This window comes from Oncorhynchus mykiss, chromosome 21 (genome assembly GCF_013265735.2).
Source record: "Oncorhynchus mykiss isolate Arlee chromosome 21, USDA_OmykA_1.1, whole genome shotgun sequence".
Classification (NCBI taxonomy): Eukaryota; Metazoa; Chordata; class Actinopteri; order Salmoniformes; family Salmonidae; genus Oncorhynchus; species Oncorhynchus mykiss.
The window spans coordinates 27,884,193-27,904,128 of NC_048585.1; the positions used below are offsets into that span (position 1 = coordinate 27,884,193).

Genomic DNA, 19,936 nt, shown 5'->3' on the forward strand with positions numbered 1-19,936 from the left:
ACTGTAGATATATAGTAGCAACTTTCTAGATCAGCACAACTCCGATCATCATAGATGTGCAGTTGATGCCGCCTGAAACCACTTCGTCCAGCATTGCGAGGACAGAGTGATATGACCTTGTACTATGCATAACGGTTTATGCTCTTTCACATTGTCTCATTCTTCGGGTTGACAGCGCAGGGCCCAAAGTTCACATTTTTCCATAACGAGCCAGCAATATCAGCCCATGGAAAAATCTACAGAGAGCGGCATTCATAAACGCAAGATCAGATTTCAGAGGCGAGAGAGAGCAGCATTCTGTGGAGCAGCTTTAGAGAAGGGTCTGCCTCGAGAGAAGCACCATAATCTGATAGGAACAATTATGATTCAAATGCAATTTTGTGGTTAATTACAGGTAACCTGCAATAGTCTATATCATTCAATAAATGCCTTATAATAGGACATAAATGCTCATGCTTATAACACGTAATAACGCATGAAGTGTTACTGTAAATTCTACTGGAATGTTGAGTTATCAGCTGCAGACTACTGGGTCCCTCTCTGATAGAGTGTAGCCTCTCTGTCTTCCATCCTGAGGCATAGTCATTTCATAGGAAGTAGAGAGACAGCAGACGGAGAGAGAGAGAGAGAGAGAGAGAGGAGGGCGAGCGAGAGCAGCTCTCTGCTCGTCCTAATGACTCTGTCTAATGATGTCTGCTGATGGGAAACATAGCCGGCCAATTACACAGCCCTTATCTAATCACAGAGGTCAGGGGTCAACTCACATCCACCATCCGTCTTCATTCTGTCACCCATTCACTGGACCTTACGCCTCGGCTCCCACCGACAGCGTCTTTGCACAAAACGGTACGCAGCATCATCTGGATGTGTGTGCAACAAAAGTTCAACATTCACTTCCTGCTACCATTTCTGTCAAGCCGTCTACGCATAAAGTTTGACACATGCGTTGGATAAATCCAACAGATGCACCACACCGAACCTACTGCAACTGCCTCTGCAACGCAATGCTGCAAGGCATCGGGGTGGCAGGTACCCTAGTGGTTAGAGTGTTGGGCCAGTAATCGAAAGGTTGCTGGATCAAATCCCCGAGTTGACAGGGTAAAAATATGTTGTTCTGCCTCTGAACAAGGCAGTTAATAAACTGTTCCCCACTAGGCTGTCATTGTAAATAAGAATTAGTTAATTTAACTGACTTGCCTAGTTAAATAAAGTTTTTTTTTTTTAAAGGCAAACACAGTGTTCCATTGGATATGTGTGATCGAGGCATTAATTGTGCTGTTTCAGTATGGGACAGGAGGACAGGACACATTGGATTTCAGATACTGAAGCATACGCATACGTCATCAGTTTCTCCATCTGTGTAACACGTGCACACACACAATTCAATCAACAATCGGGACAAATATATTCCCATCCAAATATGAAATACACCCCTCTTAGAATTTCAATTTAAAAAAACAAACATTCATAAGCACAATAAATCTGTACACACAGACAGACAGACAGGTCAGCCCTCTGCTCAGACAGCTGTTTCACGGTAGGAGGAACATATCCCTAAAAAGACTCAACCTTTTGTAGTTTACTCTCTATGGACATCATCTAATATATTATTCTGGGCAGCTCAATCTGGTCTAGGACATTGTGTTTCTGACTGAAGATAATCCAACATGTTGCAGAGCTGCCTGGTTCAATATCAACTTTTAGTACAGGCATTTCTAGCAATTCCAGGACGTCTCTCCAATGTCATTGCTTACGTCCAATGGCGGAGGACGGCCAATAGAATTAGACTGGGGGCAAATCGAGACAGAGCTATATCAAGTAGACCGCATTGCTGCCAATATGGACTTGCACGCAACTCAACAGAATCAGCAGACACAAAATGGTGGAAATAATAGTCAATCTCCCTTACTCCCTCTCTCCAAGCCAGGTGGGGGATTATATAGTCATATGTAGGAAGACCGACTCACACAGCCTGAGGCATTTGATAAGTGAGCTAATCAAACAATGACACATGATCATCTCATTATGTTCTACCCAGGATGACCAAATGAGAGGTATAGAATCTCTGAATGGGCAATATTCAGGTGAGTTCCTCAAACATAATACCTGCACACTCTCTCTCTCTGTGTGTGTGTGTGTGTGTGTGTGTGTGTGTGTGTGTGTGTGTGTGTGTGTGTGTGTGTGTGTTTCAGGCGAGGGAGACTGGTACACAGCTGAGCAAACAGCAGAAAGTGTTGGATATAACTCACTGACATACACACAAATACTTAAACAAACAGGAGACACTTGAAAAGGCCTGAACATAGAGGCAGTGAAAACCCCTATAGAAAAGGGCCCGTCATCACCACAATCCTCTCTTGCTCTCCTATCCTGGCTAGCTCTAGGGCCCAATATGACTAATGTATCGTTTTGTGTCCACGCTATTTGCCGTGGTAGCCTATAAGCTGAACTGGCGTTTGCGTGTGCGTGCATAGATGTGTTTCGATTGCATTTGTACGGCTAGACAGGCTAGCGTTGGGAAGGAGTGTGTGCTGTGCGCTCAGCTAACTCTAGCTCCAGCTGTGGTGTGATTTGAGGCAGAAATGAGTGGAGGTGTGAACGCACAGCCAGGTGCTGCCCCCTCTCACCCTCACACCTTCCCTCAGTCCACTTCCTCCCAGTTAATTAAGAGCGCTGGCGGAGGGACTGGAGTCGGGAAGGGGGAGAGGAGGGGAGAGGGGGGGGAGAGGAATGGGGGTGTTCCTGTGAAACAGCTGTAAAACCTGCCATTACTGCTGAGCCTGTCAGAGAGCAATAGGGGGCGGGCGGAATGAAGTGCGGAGAGGACAGGGGTGTGGGGTGATTGAGGATGATGATTTGGATCGGTGTGGCGGAAGGGAGGGGGGGGGGGGGGTGAATTAAGTAATATAGAGGGGAGTAATATCACATTGAAGTCATAATAAGACAATGTAGTGAAACTCACCTTCACACTGCTTGCCGTCTCCCTTGTACCCCGGCTTGCAGATGCAGTTGAAGGATTTGGGGGTATTCTGGCAGAGAGCATCAATGTGACAGTCATCCGTGCCTTCAGAGCATTCATCGGCTTCTATAGAAATGACACAAGGGACAACTGTAAACCACTGGTCTCTAAGGACTCATCAATAGGACTAAGTCTATAAAATAGTGATGATTTTGGTGAGAGGTGAATGGGTTTTGTACAACCTCCATCGAATGTTTTAACCCCGCTCTCTCAGGGAAAGCTCAGTCCTCTTGGCCAAATGCAGCTCCGTCCAGATATATACAGGCTGGAAATATATTTACTTTAAGATGGCAAACGTCCAAAATGTAAAGCTCCTCGTATAAGACAATAAACTGTCAGGGAGGGACATAGTGGATGGAGGGTGAGGTTTCTTAACTCTATCAATGATACCGGTAGGTTCTCTTGGATAACACTAAAGAGAACAAAACCAATAATAATTTATATGAATCAAATACCATTAGCAGAGAGGTACACTAGTGTATCAGGGCTTAGTGGATGCCTATGGAATACTGAGTGACAACATGGAACCCTAATTGATCAAGTCAATGTTATAGAGTCACATCTGGGGGCTGAATCCAGGGGCCTCAAGTAGGCTAATTGCAGCTCATTCAGAGAGAGAGAGAGAGAGAACAAGTGTAAGAGAGAAAGTTGTATCTATCCAAAATTCTGTTCCCTTTCTCTCTCTAGTGTAACGATTCTCCTCTTGTGAAGTAGAGGCGGACCAAAGCGCAGCGTGGTGGTTGTTCATTGTATTTATTGACGACACTATACATGAACAAACTAACGGAAAAAAACAAGAAACGTGAGAACTCAAAACAGCCCTGTCTGGTGCAAACACAAAAACAGGAACAATCACCCACAAACACACAGTGAAACCCAGGCTACCTAAATATGGTTCCCAATCAGAGACAATGACGAACACCTGCCTCTGATTGAGAACCATATCAGGCCGAACATAGAACTAGACCAAAACATAGAAAAACAAACATAGACTGCCCACCCAACTCACGCCCTGACCATACTAAATAAATACAAAAACAAAGGAAATAGAGGTCAGAACGTGACATCTAGTGCTGTATCTTGAACTGAGAAGCAGCTACCCTGTCTCCTGTCTTGCCCCTGCCCAGCTCAACGAAATGCAATGAAGAAACAATAAAATGTCATTACAATAAATATTTTTTATCAGGTGGATGACTGATTTATTTGCTCCCATGTGAGTGCCAGTAGAAATGAAAAATAAAGTGATAGGAGTAGGCAGTGGAATATAGCCTGTAAAACCTGGACTTGATAGTTCAACTGCCAGGTCTCACTGAGTTGTTGACAGTGAATAGAGAGAGATAAGGCAGGAAACTGTTATTGCAGGTTCACCATGGGACTATTATTATGAAATATCGTTGACTAATAGTTAAATAAAGCCCTCTCCGGTGCTTCAGTGCCCGTCCCAATATTGACTTCTCGCTCATCCATAGTGGGAGGGAGACAATGTGCGCCACTATCCACTGAAAGGCTGTCGATAAGCAGGTTGGGACAGACTCCTCTAGGGACCGCGAAGGCCACCTTTCCAACCCACGTCCATATGGATACCTCTGGGCAGGCAACTGATCCGAGAAATATGCTATGTATCAGCTCATAGGAGGGATTCTTTCAAGCAGAGGGGGGGTGAAAAGATGCGTAGTCATATTTTTATTCACACAATTAAAACCAGTCCAGGACCTACTTGACAGATTGATCTACGACGGGTAAAACATTCAGATAGATATCAGTCGACGGACCTCATTTCTTGTTGACTCTTCTCACTTGTTTAACATTCAGAAATGGGAATTCAATAAGGCGAAACAAATACTAAACTTGAAATAGTGTTTAGAGTAATATTGTCAAAAAAAATGGGTGATAATGGTTCAGCTCCGCAAGGCCAAATGTAAACGTTTTTGCAGCCTCTGATTTATTTCGCGCGCATATCACATCACAATTTCAAAGGCTATTATAATTGCTAGATTTGGCTTCAAATGTATATATTTCATTCACTGTTATTGTGCAAAATCGGTGTTCAGCTATTTCTCCTTTCCATTCTGTTCAAATTATCCATCCTCAACCAAGTGTTTCTCAAAGGAACATGTTATCCCAACTATCTCAACTGTAATCTCAGTCCACAAATACTCTCCAATTAAAATGAATATAATCTACGTTAGCCTGTGCATTAAAGAAATCCACTACATTTCACCTATTCTACACTGTCATACACTGGTTTAACAGTTCAATAAACCATTAACAGGAAGAAAGAAAATAGGCAGCACTAGCCTATCTTAAAAATATGTGTCAAAATGATTAAGACAGAAAGAGAGAATGAGAGCTCTTTACCTGCGAGTCCAACATTCCCCATCACCTCACAAGTATTAATGAGGACGAAAAACAAACAAACGTCCCAGGAAAAACAAGCACTTCCCATGGTAAAAGGCGGTGATTGAATGCAGTTTTTTGGTTATGCGTTTCTTTGATAAGAGAACCGTTTTGGTACTGGCAGAGGCAGTAGAAGAGGACAGCGAGACCAGCGGAGCCGCTCTCTGATTGGCTTGCACGCATTTGAAGAGCGGGTTGGAGGTGTAGAGAGAGAGAGAGAGAATAAAATTGGTTCAATTGATTACTCAACGCCCGAGACCGCAACCAACCCAGAAAATCATTACACTTGATCAATAAATGTTTTCAGATATTTGTCACTAGCGCGGGGGCCAAATTGTCAGCAGAGGTCTCAATTGCCCATAATGGAACTCATGATTCATCGTGATGTAGGCCTATAAATAAGGTTATACATCTTCAAGTTACAATCGTGGTGAATAATAATGAGAAAAAAAGAGCTCAGATGTAGCTACGTTTTCATGTTTTTCAGATGAGTTGTCCCGCAGGCGCTTATTTCAATAGGCTACATATGCGTAGCCAGCCTAATGGGCAGTTTTGGGCACTTCTTAGTTGGTTGTGGTGGGTAGGCATATTCTTGTCATTCTTTGCAGTGCAATGTAAATACTTTGAAATAAATTAAGTCATAAGAAGCATACATCTGAAGGGACCAACATTATCTGTAAATATAATGCACGCAAGTGCAACTCCTGCACAGTATTGGACTTGCCACCTTCAGAGCAGGAACTTTACACAGGGCTGAAGTTTGAGTGTAGGGATACTGTCCTCTGCTGGTCTCGAGACACATTACGTCAGTGCGCTGGTTTTGTCCCGCCCACCAGTCAGTGATAAAGGCACATGTTTGACCAATCACTGTGCACAGAGCAGGCTTCGCAAAGTGTCATGGCGTCTCCCTTGAAGGGGGCTTGGACCTGGAAAATCTAGCCATTGTCAGTAGTGTCTTTCTCCTCTAAATAGGCCTGTTAAAAAACATTCACTTATCAAACGGGATATTTTTCAAGACAAAGACGTCACCATGGGGACTGTCCACGCCAGGGTAAATCTTAATTTCTTACAACCACGGAACGTGGGGATGAAATTCTGCATGACCTCCCCGTTCAGTGTCTATTGTATTGCGGTGTACTATGGACGAACGCATAGGCCGTGGACTAGATACATAAATTACATTAATGGCGAAGAGTTGTATGACATGAGGCAAATTGTTATTTTACCATATTGTATGTAATGTTATGCAATATGGATTGTGTCTGATCTTTCAGAATGCTAGCAAATGTACCACCTTGACAGAACGAAGCTAGCTAGGTAGCTATTTAAGCATGGTCATATCTTCACATGATTTTTCTACTTTCTCGACACTATTCAGAGTATGGACCCTCTCCCGATGCACGGGCGTGACATGGGCGTTCATCCCGACGACATGATTGAGGTGCAGGAGGCAGAACATGAGACTAAACAGGAAGTCCTGGAAAACAAAGACGTAAGCATCTCTTATCCAAGCTAACGTTACTCACATTACAAGTTGTTGGTCATCTCATTAGCAAAGGGAGCTGAGTAAATCATTGATCACCTAGTTGGAATGGATGCTGAGAATCTGGCCCTTCATTGCAGGTTGTTGTCCAACATGTCAACATTGAGGGCTTGGGCCGAACGAAAGAGGATCTGCTGGGCTATGAAATCTCAGAGGTCTTCGAAGCTAAAAACCTTATTGATGTAAGTATGAGCACTCTGGACTCCACATACTTGAACATGCACACATAACCTACATACACACTCTGAAATGTTCCCTTATTTAAGGGGAAACATCTGTGCTAAAAGCTGTTTGTTGTGTCTTTGACAGGTCATGAAGAAGTCTCATATTGCCAGACAGAAATTGCTGCGTCTGGGCATTTTCAAGGAGGTGGAGGTCGTCATTGATACATCAGATGGTACAGTGTGCGCCCATAAACATGTGTGTGTGTCTGAAACAATACCTCAACCATGAGATGTTGCCAATATGAAAGGATAACCAGTAAATATATATTTGTGTCACTGGAGAGGAGCCCTCTGTTAGTCTAGCTGTGGTCACGGTCTGTTTTGGTCTACCCCTCCCAGGTGCGGATGCGTTGCCCAATGGTCTGGATGTGACGTTCGAGGTGACAGAGATGAAGAGGCTGACAGGCAGCTACAACACCATGGTCGGCAACAACGAGGGCAGCATGGTGAGAGAATACACACACAGAAACACCACTCTCTCTCACCCACACACACACTTACAGGAGAGCTATAACAAAGCATCACACAATATTGTTCATTGAAACCCCTGTCGCAATGACCCAGGGAAGACGTTCCTAAATACAATCGTGCGATTATAGAGGTGATTTCCAGAATGTTTGCAGACAGACCAGTTAAGCAGCTTCTCTGACTCATTTTCACTGCAAACACTTCCAAATAGGTGCATTGTGTGGTAATGTACGTTCAGACAGGTAGAACAGGGGTGAGACCCTGACCTGGGAGTAACATTGTCTCTGTCTTCCAGGTGTTGGGTGTGAAGCTTCCTAACGTGTTTGGCCGTGCTGAAAAGTTAACCTTCCAGTTCTCCTACGGGACCAAGGAGACTTCCTACGGCCTGTCCTTCTTCAAGCCCCAGCCAGGCAACTTCGAACGCAAGTACGAACAGTGAACACTGCTGTCCTTGCTCTCTGTGTCGATAGAAAATTGAAATAGCACTTGCAGGCCTCCCAAGTGGCGCAGCGGTCTAAGGCACTGCATCACAGTGTTGTGGTGTCCCTGCAGCTTGTGGTTCGATCCTGCAGCTGACCAGTCGTCAGTTGAACGGTGTTTCCTCCAACACATTGGTGCAGCTGGCTTGCGGGTTAAGCGAGCGGATGATTAAGAAGCGAGGCTTGGCGGGTCATGTTTCGGAGGACGCATGACTCGACCTTCGCCTCCCCAGAGCCCGTTAGGGAGTTGCAGCGATGAGACAAGATCGTAATCATGAAATTGGGGAGATAAAGGCAGTAAATATTACAACAACAAAATAGCACTTGTGGTGTAATGGCTGCCATTTTGTTTCAAGTTTGATTGTTTCCCTCAGTGGTCATATTGACAGTATGTTATGTTGCCATGGTGATGTATTTATAACCTTTATGTTGAACATAGTTCAGTAATGAGACAATCACTGATGGATCATGGCCCTGACAGGTGTTGTCTTGTTGCAGCCTCACTCTAAACCTGTACAAAGTCACAGGCCAGTTTCCATGGAGCTCCCTCAAAGAGACAGACAGAGGAGTCTCCACTGAGCTCAATGTAAGAGGACTCCTACTGTGTGTGTTTGTATGGGTCTGTGTGTCTCACATTTGTTGTTTTCATTTTATCTGCCTTGAATTTCCACAGGGATAACTTTCTCTCTCACTCTCCTATAGTTTCCTTTGTGGAGGACCAACCACACTCTGAAGTGGGAGGGTGTGTGGCGGGAGCTGGGTTGTCTGGCACGCAGTGCCTCCTTCGCCGTGCGAGAAGAGAGCGGGCACACCCTCAAGTCTGCCCTTTCGGTACAAAGCCCTTTGTCTCTCAGTTCCCTTTATCTAATAATCTTAACCCTTAATGATCTTCACTCTCAAAATAGCAAGAATCTGAATCAATCCGCTGACGGTAGTTGTCTTGCAGCACACCATGTCCATTGACAACAGGAACTCTGCCATCTTCCCCAAGAAAGGTGCCTTACTGAGGATCAACCAGGTATGTTTGTGTATGTGACTTCCTCTGCATAATACACCACTGTAGATCTATATGAAGTGGCCATGCTGATGTGTGTTGTCTTGCCCTCTGTAGGAGCTGGCTGGCTATACAGGCGGAGATGCAAGCTTCCTGAAGGAGGACTTTGAGCTGCAGGTCAACAGACGGCTGGTCTGGGACTCGGTAAGGGAACACTACTTAGTCCCTAACATGGGGGAAATAGCCAGGACAAATGGGAAGTGAATTATGGGTACCTGAGTGTTAACATGTCATATAACATGACCCTGGTGGCCTCTTTCAGGTCCTCTCCGCCTCTCTCTGGGGTGGGTGTCTCCTCCCAATTGGAGGTAGACCATCCTCCATCGCTGACAGGTAGGACCACTCCCAACAGATTCATGGCACATGGCTTTGATAGAAATTGCTAGGTAGCGCCATTGAGTTAAAACTCATTCTGTGAAGTATTTATCATTGAGTGTTTAGGGGATGATTTGAGTGACATTTGGCCTGTCATTGACATATTTCTGTATTGTCCAGGTTCTATCTGGGCGGTCCCACCAGTGTGCGAGGATTTGGAATGTACAGCATTGGCCCACAGAGCGAGGGTGAGGTCACGTGCTCTCTGTTTATTTGAACAGACATGTGTGGTGCACAGGTGTGGGTCAGTAGGAGCCCCATCTGAGGCCCTTCTGCTAGCCCCGGCCCGCTAGCTGCCTGAATCGCCGTGTCTCCAACCAGCCTCACTACTCACTGGACCCTTATGATCACTCGGCTAAGCATGCCTCTCCTTAATGTCAATATGCCTTGTCCATTGCTCTTCTGGTTAGTGATTGTCTTATTTCACTGTAGAGCCTCTAGCCCTGCTCAATATACCTTAGCCAACCCTGTAGTTCCACCTCCCACACATGCAATGACATCACCTGGTTTAAAGGATGTTTCTAGAGACCATATCTCTCATCACTCAATGCCTAGGCCTACCTCCACTGTATTCACATCCTACCATACCTTTGTCTGTACATTATGCCTTGAATCTATTCTATCTTGCCCAGAAACCTGCTCCTTTTACTCTCTGTTCCGACGTACTAGACGACCAGTTCTTATAGCCTTTAGCCATACCCTTATCCTACTCCTCCTCTGTTCCTCTGGTGATGTAGAGGTTAACCAAGGCCCCGCAGTGCCTAACTCCACTCCTATTCCCCGGGTGCTCTCATTTGTTGACTTCTGTAACCGTATAAGCCTTGCTTTCATGCATGTTAACATTAGAAGCCTCCTCCCTAACTTTGTTTTATTCACTGCTTTAGCACACTCTGACAATCCGGATGTCAGAGCCGTGTCTGAATCCTGGCTTAGGAATACCTCCAAAAACCCTGAAATTTCCATCCCTAACTATAACATTTTCCGACAAGATAGAACTGCCAAAGGGGCGGTGTTGCAATCTACTGCAGAGAGAGCCTGCAGAGTTCTGTCTCACTATCCAGATCTGTACCCAAACGATTTGACCTTCTACTATTAAAAATCCACCTTTCCAGAAACAAGTCTCTCACTGTTGCCGCTTGCTGTAGACCACCCTCTGCCACCAGCTGTGCTCTGGACACCATATGTAAACTGATTGCCCCCCATTTATCTTCTGAGCTCGTGCTGCTAGGTGACCTAAGCTTGATGCCCTCAATCTCACACAAATGATCAATGAAGCTACCAGGTACAACCCCAAAGCTGTAAACACGGGCACCCTCATAGATATCATCCTAACCAACTTGCCGTCCAAAAATACACCTCTGATCACTGCGATCATCTCAGCGATCACTGCCTCATTGCCTGCGTCCGTAATGGGTCTGCGGTAAAACGACCACCCCTCATCACTGTCAAACACTCCCTATAACACTTCAGCGAGCAGGCCTTTCTAATCGACCTGGCCCAGGTATCCTGGAAGGATTTTGACCTCATCCCGTCATTAGATGATGCCTGGTTATTCTTCAAAAGTACCTTACTCACCATCTTAAATAAGCATGCCCCATTCAGAAAATGTCAAACCAGGAACAGATATAGCCCTTGGTTCTCTCCAGACCTGACTACACTTGACCAGCACAAAAACATCCTGTGGCGTTCTGCATTAGCATCGAATGGCCCCCATGATATGCAACTTTTCAGGGAAGTTAGGAACCAATATGCACAGGCAGTTAGGAAAGCTAATGGTTGAAGAAGCTAGCCTAAATTTTCATCCTGTAACACAAACTCAAAGTTCTGGGACACTGTAAAGTCCATGGAGAATAAAAGCACCTCCTCCCAGCTGCCCACTGCACTGAGGCCAGGAAACACTGTCACCATGATAAATCCACTATAATTGAGAATTTCGATAAGCATTTTTCTATGGCTGGCCATGCTTTCCACCTGGCTACCCATACCCTGGTCAATAGCCTTGCACCCCCCACAGCAACTCACCCAAGCCTCCCCCATTTCTCCTTCACCCAAATCCAGATAGCTGATGTTCTGAAAGAGCTGCTAAATCTGTACCCCTACTAATCAGCCGGGCTAGACAATCTAGACCCTCTCTTTCTAAAATTGTCTTCCGAAATTATTGCAACCCTATTACTAGCCTGTTCAACCTCTTTCGCATCTTCTGAGATTCCCAAAGATTGAAAAGCTGCCGCAGTCATCCCCCTCTTCAAAGGGGAAGACACTCTAGACCCAAACTGCTACAGACCTATATCTATCCTACCCTGCCTTTCTAAGGTCTTCGAAAGCCAAGTTAACAGATTACTGACCATTTTGAATCCCACCGTACCTTCTCCGCTAAGCAATCTGGTTTCAGAGTTGGTCATGGGTGCACCTCAGCCACGCTCAAGGTCCTAAACGATATCATAACCGCCATCGATAAGAGACAATACTGTGCAGCCATATTCATCGACCTGACCAAGGCTTCCGACTCTGTCAATCACCACATTCTTATTGGCAGACTCAACAGCCTTGATTTCTCAAATGATTGCCTCGCCTGGTTCACCAACTACTTGTCAGATAGAGATCAGTGTGTCAAATCGGAGGGCCTGTTGTTCGGAGCTCTGGCAGTCTCTGTGGGGGTGCCACAGGGTACAATTCTTGGGCCGACTCTCTTCTCTGTATACATCAACATTCTCTGTATACATCAACGCTCTTGCTGCTAGTGATTCTCTGATCCACCTCACAGACGACACCATTCTGTATACTTCTGGCCCTTCTTTGGACACTGTGTTAACTAAGCTTCAGATGAGCTTCAATGCCATACAACTCTCCTTCCGTGGCCTCCAACTGCTCTTAAATACAAGTAAAACTAAATGCATGCTCTTCAACCGATCGCTACCTGCCCGCCCGTCCAGCATCACTACTCTGAACGGTTCTGACTTAGAATATGTGGACAACTACAAATACCTAGGTGTCTGGTTAGACTGTAAACTCTCCTTCCAGACTCGCATTAAGCATCTCCAATCCAAAATTAAATCTAGAATTGGCTTCCTATTTCGCAACACAGCATCCTTCACTTATGCTGCCAAACATATCCTCGACTTCGATGTCATTTACAAAATAGCCTCCAACACGCTACTCGACAAATTGGATGCAGTCTATCACAGTGCCATCCGTTTTGTCACCAAAGCCCCATATACTACCCACCATTGCGACCTGTACTCTCTCGTTGACTAGCCCTCGCTTCATACTCGTTGCCAAACCCACTGGCTCCAGGTCATTTACAAGTCCTCGCTAGGTAAAGTCCCACCTTATCTCAGCTCACTGGTCACCATAGCAGCTCCCACCCGTAGCATGCGCTCCAGCAGGTACAGTGCCTTGCGAAAGTATTCGGCCCCCTTGAACTTTGCAACCTTTTGCCACATTTCAGGCTTCAAACATAAAGATATAAAACTGTATTTTTTTGTGAAGAATCAACAATTGGGACACAATCATGAAGTGGAACGACATTTATTGGATATTTCAAACTTTTTTTAACAAATCAAAAACTGAAAAATTGGGTGTGCAAAATTATTCATCTCTCTTAAGTTAATACTTTGTAGCGCCACCTTTTGCTGCGATTACAGCTGTAAGTCGCTTGGGATATGTCTCTATCAGTTTTGCACATCGAGAGACTGAAATGTTTTCCCATTCCTCCTTGCAAAACAGCTCGAGCTCAGTGATGTTGGATGGAGAGCATTTGTGAACAGCAGTTTTCAGTTCTTTCCACAGATTCTCGATTGGATTCAGGTCTGGACTTTGACTTGGCCATTCTAACACCTGGATATGTTTATTTTTGAACCATTCCATTGTAGATTTTGCTTTATGTTTTGGATCATTGTCTTGTTGGAAGACAAATCTCCGTCCCAGTCTCAGGTCTTTTGCAGACTCCATCAGGTGTTCTTCCAGAATGGTCCTGTATTTGGCTCCATCCATCTTCCCATCAATTTTAACCATCTTCCCTGTCCCTGCTGAAGAAAAGCAGGCCCAAACCATGATGCTGCCACCACCATGTTTGACAGTGGGGATGATGTGTGTTCAGGGTGATGAGCTGTGTTGCTTTTACGCCAAACATAACGTATTGCATTGTTGCCAAAAAGTTCAATTTTGGTTTCATCTGACCAGAGCACCTTCTTCCACATGTTTGGTGTGTCTCCCAGGTGGCTTGTGGCAAACCTTAAACAACACTTTTTATGGATATCTTTAAGAAATGGCTTTCTTCTTGCCACTCTTCCATAAAGGCCAGATTTGTGCAATATACGGCTGATTGTTGTCCTATGGACAGTCTCCCACCTCAGCTGTAGATCTCTGCAGTTCATCCAGAGTGATCATGGGCCTCTTGGCTGCATCTCTGATCAGTCTTCTCCTTGTATGAGCTGAAAGTTTAGAGGGACGGCCAGGTCTTGGTAGATTTGCAGTGGTCTGATACCCCTTCCATTTCAATATTATCGCTTGCACAGTGCTCCTTGGGATGTTTAAAGCTAGGGAAATCTTTTTGTATCCAAATCCGGCTTTAAACTTCTTCACAACAGTATCTCGGACCTGCCTGGTGTGTTCCTTGTTCTTCATGATGCTCTCTGCGCTTTTAACGGACCTCTGAGACTATCACAGTGCAGGTGCATTTATACAGAGACTTGATTACACACAGGTGGATTGTATTTATCATCATTAGTCATTTAGGTCAACATTGGATCATTCAGAGATCCTCACTGAACTTCTGGAGAGAGTTTGCTGCACTGAAAGTAAAGGGGCTGAATAATTTTGCACGCCCAATTTTTCAGTTTTTGATTTGTTAAAGTTTGAAATATCCAATAAATGTCGTTCCACTTCATGATTGTGTCCCACTTGTTGTTGATTCTTCACAAAAAAATACAGTTTTATATCTTTATGTTTGAAGCCTGAAATGTGGCAAAAGGTCGCAAAGTTCAAGGGGGCCGAATACTTTCGCAAGGCACTGTATATCTCACTGGTCACCCCCAAAGCCAATTCCATCTTTGGCAGCCTTTCCTTCCAGTTCTCTGCTGCCAATGACTGGAAAGAACTGCAAAAATCACTGAAGTTGGAGACACATATCTCCCTCACTAACTTTAAGCACCAGCTGTCAGAGCAGCTCACATAACACTGCACCTGTACATAGCCCATCTGTAAATAGCCCATCCAACTACCTCATCCCCATACTGTTTATTTATTTATTTATGTATCTTGCTCCCCACTGTATCTACTTGCACATTCATCTTCTGCACATCTACCATTCCAGTGTTTAATTGTTATATTGTAATTACTTTGCCACCATGGCCTATTTATTGCCTTACCTCCCTTATCTTACCTCATTTTCACACACTGTATATAGACTTTTTCTATTGGATTGTTGACTGTTTGTTTATTTCATGTATAAGTCTGTTTGTGTCACACTGCTTTGCTTTATCTTGGCCAGGTCGCAGTTGTAAATGAGAACTTGTTCTCAACTAGCCTACCTGGTTAAATAAAGTTGAAATAAAATAAATAAAAGTTGCCTGGAGTCATGATGATGAAATGTAAGGGTTTACTTGTGTTACTGCAGGTGACTACCTGGGGGGAGAGGCGTACTGGGCAGGCGGGCTCCACCTGTACACTCCTCTGCCCTTCCGTCCGGGCCGGGGTGGCTTCGGAGACCTCTTCAGGACACACTTCTTTCTCAACGCTGGGAACCTGTGCAACCTCAACTACGGTGGGAACCCTGAACTTCATATTAGTCCATGTTCTGTTTTTCATTGACCCCATTAACTAATGATGAGTTACAGTTGAAGTCGGAAGTTTACATACACTTTGGTTGTATTAAAACTCGTTTTTCAACCACTCCACAAATTTCTTGCTGACAAACTATAGTTTTGGCAAGTTGGTTGGGTCATCTACTTTGTGCATGACACAAGTAATTTTTCCAACAATTGTTTACAGACAGATCATTTCACTTATAATTCACTGTATCACAATTCCAGTGGGTCAGATGTTTACAAGCACTAAGTTGACTGTCGCTTTAAACAGCTTGGAAAATTCCAGAAAATGATGTCATGACTTTAGAAGCTTCTGATAGGCTAATTGACATCATTTGAGTCAATTGGAGGTGTACCTTCAAACTCGGTGCCTCTTTGCTTGAAAAACATTGTAGACCTCCAAGTCTGGTTCCTCCTTGGGAGCAGTTTCCAAACGCCTGAAGGTACCACGTTCATCTGTGCAAACAAATAGTATGCAAGTATAAGCACCATGGGACCACGCAGCTGTCATACCGCTCAGGAAGGAGACGCGCTCTGTCTCCTAGAGATTAATGTACTTTATTGCGAAAAGTGCAAATCAATCCCTGAACAACAGCAAAGGACCTTGTGAAGATGCTGGAAGAAAACAGGTACAAAAGTATCTATATCCACAGTAAAACGAGTCCTATATCGACATAACCTGACAGGCCGCTCAGCAAGGAAGAAGCCACTGCTCCAAAACCGCCATAAAAAAGCCAGACTACGGTTTGCAACTGCACATGGGGACAAAGATCGTACTTTTTGGAGAAATGTCCTCTGGTCTGATGAAACAAAAATATAACTGTTTGGCCATAATGACCATCGTTGTGTTTGGAGGAAAATGGGGTAGGCTTGCAAGCAAAAGAACACCATCCCAACCATGAAGCACAGGGGTGGCAGCATCATGTTGTGGGGGTGCTTTGCTGCACGAGGGACTGGTGCAATCAACAAAATAGATGGCATCATGAGTTAGGAAAATTATGTGGATACATTGAAGCAACATCTCAAGACGTCAGTCAGGAAGTTAAAGCTTGGTCGCAAATTGGTCTTCCAAGTGGACAATAACCCCAAGCACACTTCCAAAGTTGTGGTAAAATGGCTTAAGGACAACTAAGTCAAGGTATTGGGGTGGCCATCACAAAGCCCTGACCTCAATCCTATAGAAAAAGTGTGTGTGAGAAAGGAGGCCTACAAACCCGACTCAGTTACACCAGCTCTGTCAGGAGGAATGGGACAAAATTCACTCAACTTATTGTGGAAAGCTTGTGGAAGGCTACCCGAAATGTTTGACCCAAGTTAAAAATGTAAAGGCAATGCTACCAAATACTAATTGAGTGTATGTGAAACTACTGACACACTGGGAATGTGATGAAAGAAATAACAACTCTCTACTATTTATTCTCTCTACTATTATTCTGACATTTCACATTCTTAAAATAAAGTGGTGATCCTAACTGACCTAAGAAAGGGAATTTTTACTAGGATTTAATGTCAGGAATGGTAAAAAACTGAGTTTAAATGTATTTGGCTAAGGTGTATGTGATCTTCCGATTTCAACTGTACTTACAGTACATACTGCAAATAAATGTTCAATTGTCTGTTTGTGCATCTGTGTGCATTCTGCCTCCTTTTTGTGCCTCTTCTTATGTGTAAGTGTTTCCTGTCCCCAGGAGAGGGTCCAAGAGCACACCTACAGAGGCTGGCGGAGTGTATCCGCTGGTCGTATGGAGCAGGCATTGTGTTGCGTCTCGGGAACATCGCCAGGCTGGAGCTCAACTACTGCATTCCCATGGGGGTTCAGAGTGGAGACAGGTACAACACACAGACATTTGGAGGAGCAGGTCAGACTCGACTCCTGTAGGCCAGGTCGCAGTTGTAAATGAGAACTTGTTCTCAACTGGCCTACCTGGTTAAATAAAGGTGAAATAAATATAGCGCTCTAGAAAAGAGTGTGCGAGAAGACTCTCATACACTCACAGAGATGCAGTAGTGTTAAGTAAAACAACTTGAAAGTAATACTTAAGTTGTTTTTGGGGGTATCTGTACTTTACTATTTAGACTTTTACTTCACTGCATTCCACTTTGCTCCGTAGATTTTCCCTGACACCCACAAGTACTTGTTACATTTTGAATGCTTAGCAGGACAGGAAAATGGTCAAATTCACACACTCGAGAACATCACTGATCATCCCTAATGCCAAATGCTTAATTTGTAAATGGTGTTGGAGTTTGCACCTGGCTATCCGTAAATTTCAAATAACATAAATTGTGCCATCTGGTTTGCTTAATATAAGGAATTTTAAATGATTTATTTACATTTACTTTGATACTGAAGTATATTTAAAACCAAATACTTTTACTAAAGTTGGGCGACTTTTGCTTTTACGGTACCTTTACTTTTACTCAAGTATGACAATTGGGTTCTTTTTCCACCACTGCAGAGATGATAGAACAAGAGATGAGAGAGGAGAGGTGTTATTGCTGCAATGCCATACTGCTCATATATGCTCTAAATAAACACACACAAGCCATAACACCTAGCTAGACACATACACCACGTGCGGCACATAGGTCCCAAAACTTTTTTCTTGGGCTCATCTTCCCTCTTTTTCCGACCCTGCCTCAGGATATGCGACGGCGTCCAGTTTGGAGCAGGAATCCGTTTCCTGTGACGTCATCACCCTGCCGCCCGGGTCCAGCAGCAGAGAGCACGATGGGAGAAGAGCATTGTCACTTGTTATCCGTTGAATATAACGCTAGCTGTGGGAGCCTATCAGAATGCACAGTCCTGGAGTGCCCCGCCCCCTTTTTTGATATTAACCAATGATATCCACTATGTTTGCTGTGTTACTTTTCCACCAACCAATTACGTTTCTGGCCAAAGAGATTTGGGTGTATATCTCCCCTGCCTTCCAGGACTGCTGAATGCCCTATCCATAGGGAAGTGACTATTGGTTTTGGTTCTAGATTTATTTTACTGTGTTAGAACTCTTGCCAACTGATTTGTCAATAGAATCCTGTACATGTCAATATGTTGATGCAACAGAAGGGATCAAATTTAATGGGAGAGCATATAACCAGCACTTTGTTTTGATGACAACTCACTTAGCCCATGGAAGGGAATTGACAACTCATGTCAAAACGGTCAGTTCTGCTATTTGACGTGTAGAATTGAGAGTTGACTCCCCCTCTCCACAGCAGCCCCTGTGAATCAGAGTTGGGAACCCCAAGTGTGACCCACCACCAGTGCTCTTACTGTTAGTCTTCTTTTTAATGTTGTCTAAGTTAAGTTACACAATAAATCACATTTGTTCCCCTTAATCTTTTTTTGTGGTGTCTCATACACAAACGCACATTTGCAATACTTTGTTCAGATCCAAAGTTCTAAAACACCCTCAGACCTGCATTAATGACAGCAGTTACAACACACAGTGTGTCACATACAGGAGGGGTTAAGTCTCACAAGCCAGTTTTATCAGCCTGCAGTTATTAATAGTCACACTATTGGTATATAAGTCAACTCCTAATATATTCAATGGCTTGGAAGTGCACCCAACTGTCTACACTTAACTGCAGCATGCAGATATCCAAAGCATGTCCAATTGCAACTAGTGAACTTCACTGCAGTCAACATTTGACTTACATTATACTTGATATGTTATAATTACAATCTCATGGTAATCCATCTAGTTTGTACCGATGTAACAGTATAGCTTCCTTCCCTCGCCCCGAACCAGGGACCCTCTGCACACATCAACAACAGCCACCCTTGAAGCAGCGTTACCCATCGCACCACAAAAGCCTTGGCCCTTGCAGAGCAAGGGGAACAACTACTTCTCAGAGAGAGTGACATCACCGATTTGAAGCGCTATTAGCGCGCAACACCGCTTACTAGCTAGCCATTTCACATCGGTTACACTGACAATAACTAACCAATTCTACATTTAAATAGTAGGGGAGACTGACTCACTGATCTGTGCCTACCATGTAGCCTTGTAAAAGTTTAAAATGTCATGATGGAATTGTCGCATGCATTGTTTAATTTGTCCTTCCAAACACTGTTCTTTTGTGATGGCTTCATTTTGGTAAACATTTTTTTCCCACTGATACATTGCCCTTTATCATGTTGAGCATGGGTGCTACGGAGGAGTGCCTTGTATTTCCCTCATGACATTTTAAACTTTGACATGAGGATACATTGTAGGCAAACAAGACATGTCAGATTGGGGTACTAAGATTATTTACAAAATGGGAATGGACAGTAGTACACTGTTGTCATGACTATGACATGGATACAAACCAGTAATACAGTAAGTATCCCTTTGGAAATCAGCAGGCTTATAGAGGGCACTAGGGGTCAAAGGCAATAATAACACTGCCCAGATGACCACAGTGATATCAGTAGCCATTTTGTGTGTGTGTGGGGGTGTTCATCCTTGCTTGCGCATCTCTTCATACTGAGAAGTAACCCTGTTGAACTTGGCATGGGGGAACCTGTGCCAGGCAGTTCAGTGTGGATCAGGGTAGAATGTTTGATCAGAGCTCATTCACT

The 19,936-nt window shown here is 44.2% G+C and overlaps 2 protein-coding genes across 8 annotated transcripts in view; one reads left to right on the forward strand and one right to left on the reverse strand.

Annotated features, from left to right (window-relative positions):
* The window catches only part of LOC110500179 (signal peptide, CUB and EGF-like domain-containing protein 1), a 126,711-nt gene extending 121,169 nt beyond the window's left edge, over window positions 1-5,542 (reverse strand). For all 7 annotated transcript variants that reach the window (XM_036957537.1, XM_036957536.1, XM_036957534.1 and 4 more), the window contains exons 1-2: window positions 5,378-5,542; window positions 2,963-3,085 (exon numbers count right to left, since the gene is read on the reverse strand). In XM_036957537.1, the coding sequence (XP_036813432.1) occupies window positions 2,963-3,085; window positions 5,378-5,465 (211 nt within the window). In that variant the 5' untranslated portion in view covers window positions 5,466-5,542. The remainder of the gene's footprint in view (window positions 1-2,962; window positions 3,086-5,377) is intronic.
* Window positions 5,543-6,272: 730 nt separating this feature from the next.
* LOC110500180 (sorting and assembly machinery component 50 homolog B) lies at window positions 6,273-18,705 on the forward strand. The gene is made up of 15 exons (XM_021577383.2): window positions 6,273-6,467; window positions 6,795-6,908; window positions 7,040-7,141; window positions 7,269-7,356; window positions 7,523-7,629; window positions 7,947-8,077; window positions 8,629-8,716; window positions 8,833-8,961; window positions 9,077-9,148; window positions 9,242-9,328; window positions 9,447-9,517; window positions 9,680-9,747; window positions 15,177-15,323; window positions 17,055-17,196; window positions 18,011-18,705. Exons 1-15 carry the CDS (start codon window positions 6,447-6,449, stop codon window positions 18,054-18,056), a joined length of 1,413 nt encoding a protein of 470 aa, XP_021433058.1. The 5' UTR covers window positions 6,273-6,446; the 3' UTR covers window positions 18,057-18,705.
* Window positions 18,706-19,936: the final 1,231 nt, after the last annotated feature.

Bases quoted from the DNA above. Each gene is read 5' to 3' on its own strand.
- LOC110500180 (XM_021577383.2), top strand. From the start codon at position 6,447: ATGGGGACTGTCCACGCCAGG. The intron at 6,909-7,039 runs GTAAGCATCTCT...CCTTCATTGCAG, and splicing joins AAGTCCTGGAAAACAAAGAC to GTTGTTGTCCAACATGTCAA. The intron at 15,324-17,054 runs GTGGGAACCCTG...TCCTGTCCCCAG, and splicing joins CCTGTGCAACCTCAACTACG to GAGAGGGTCCAAGAGCACAC.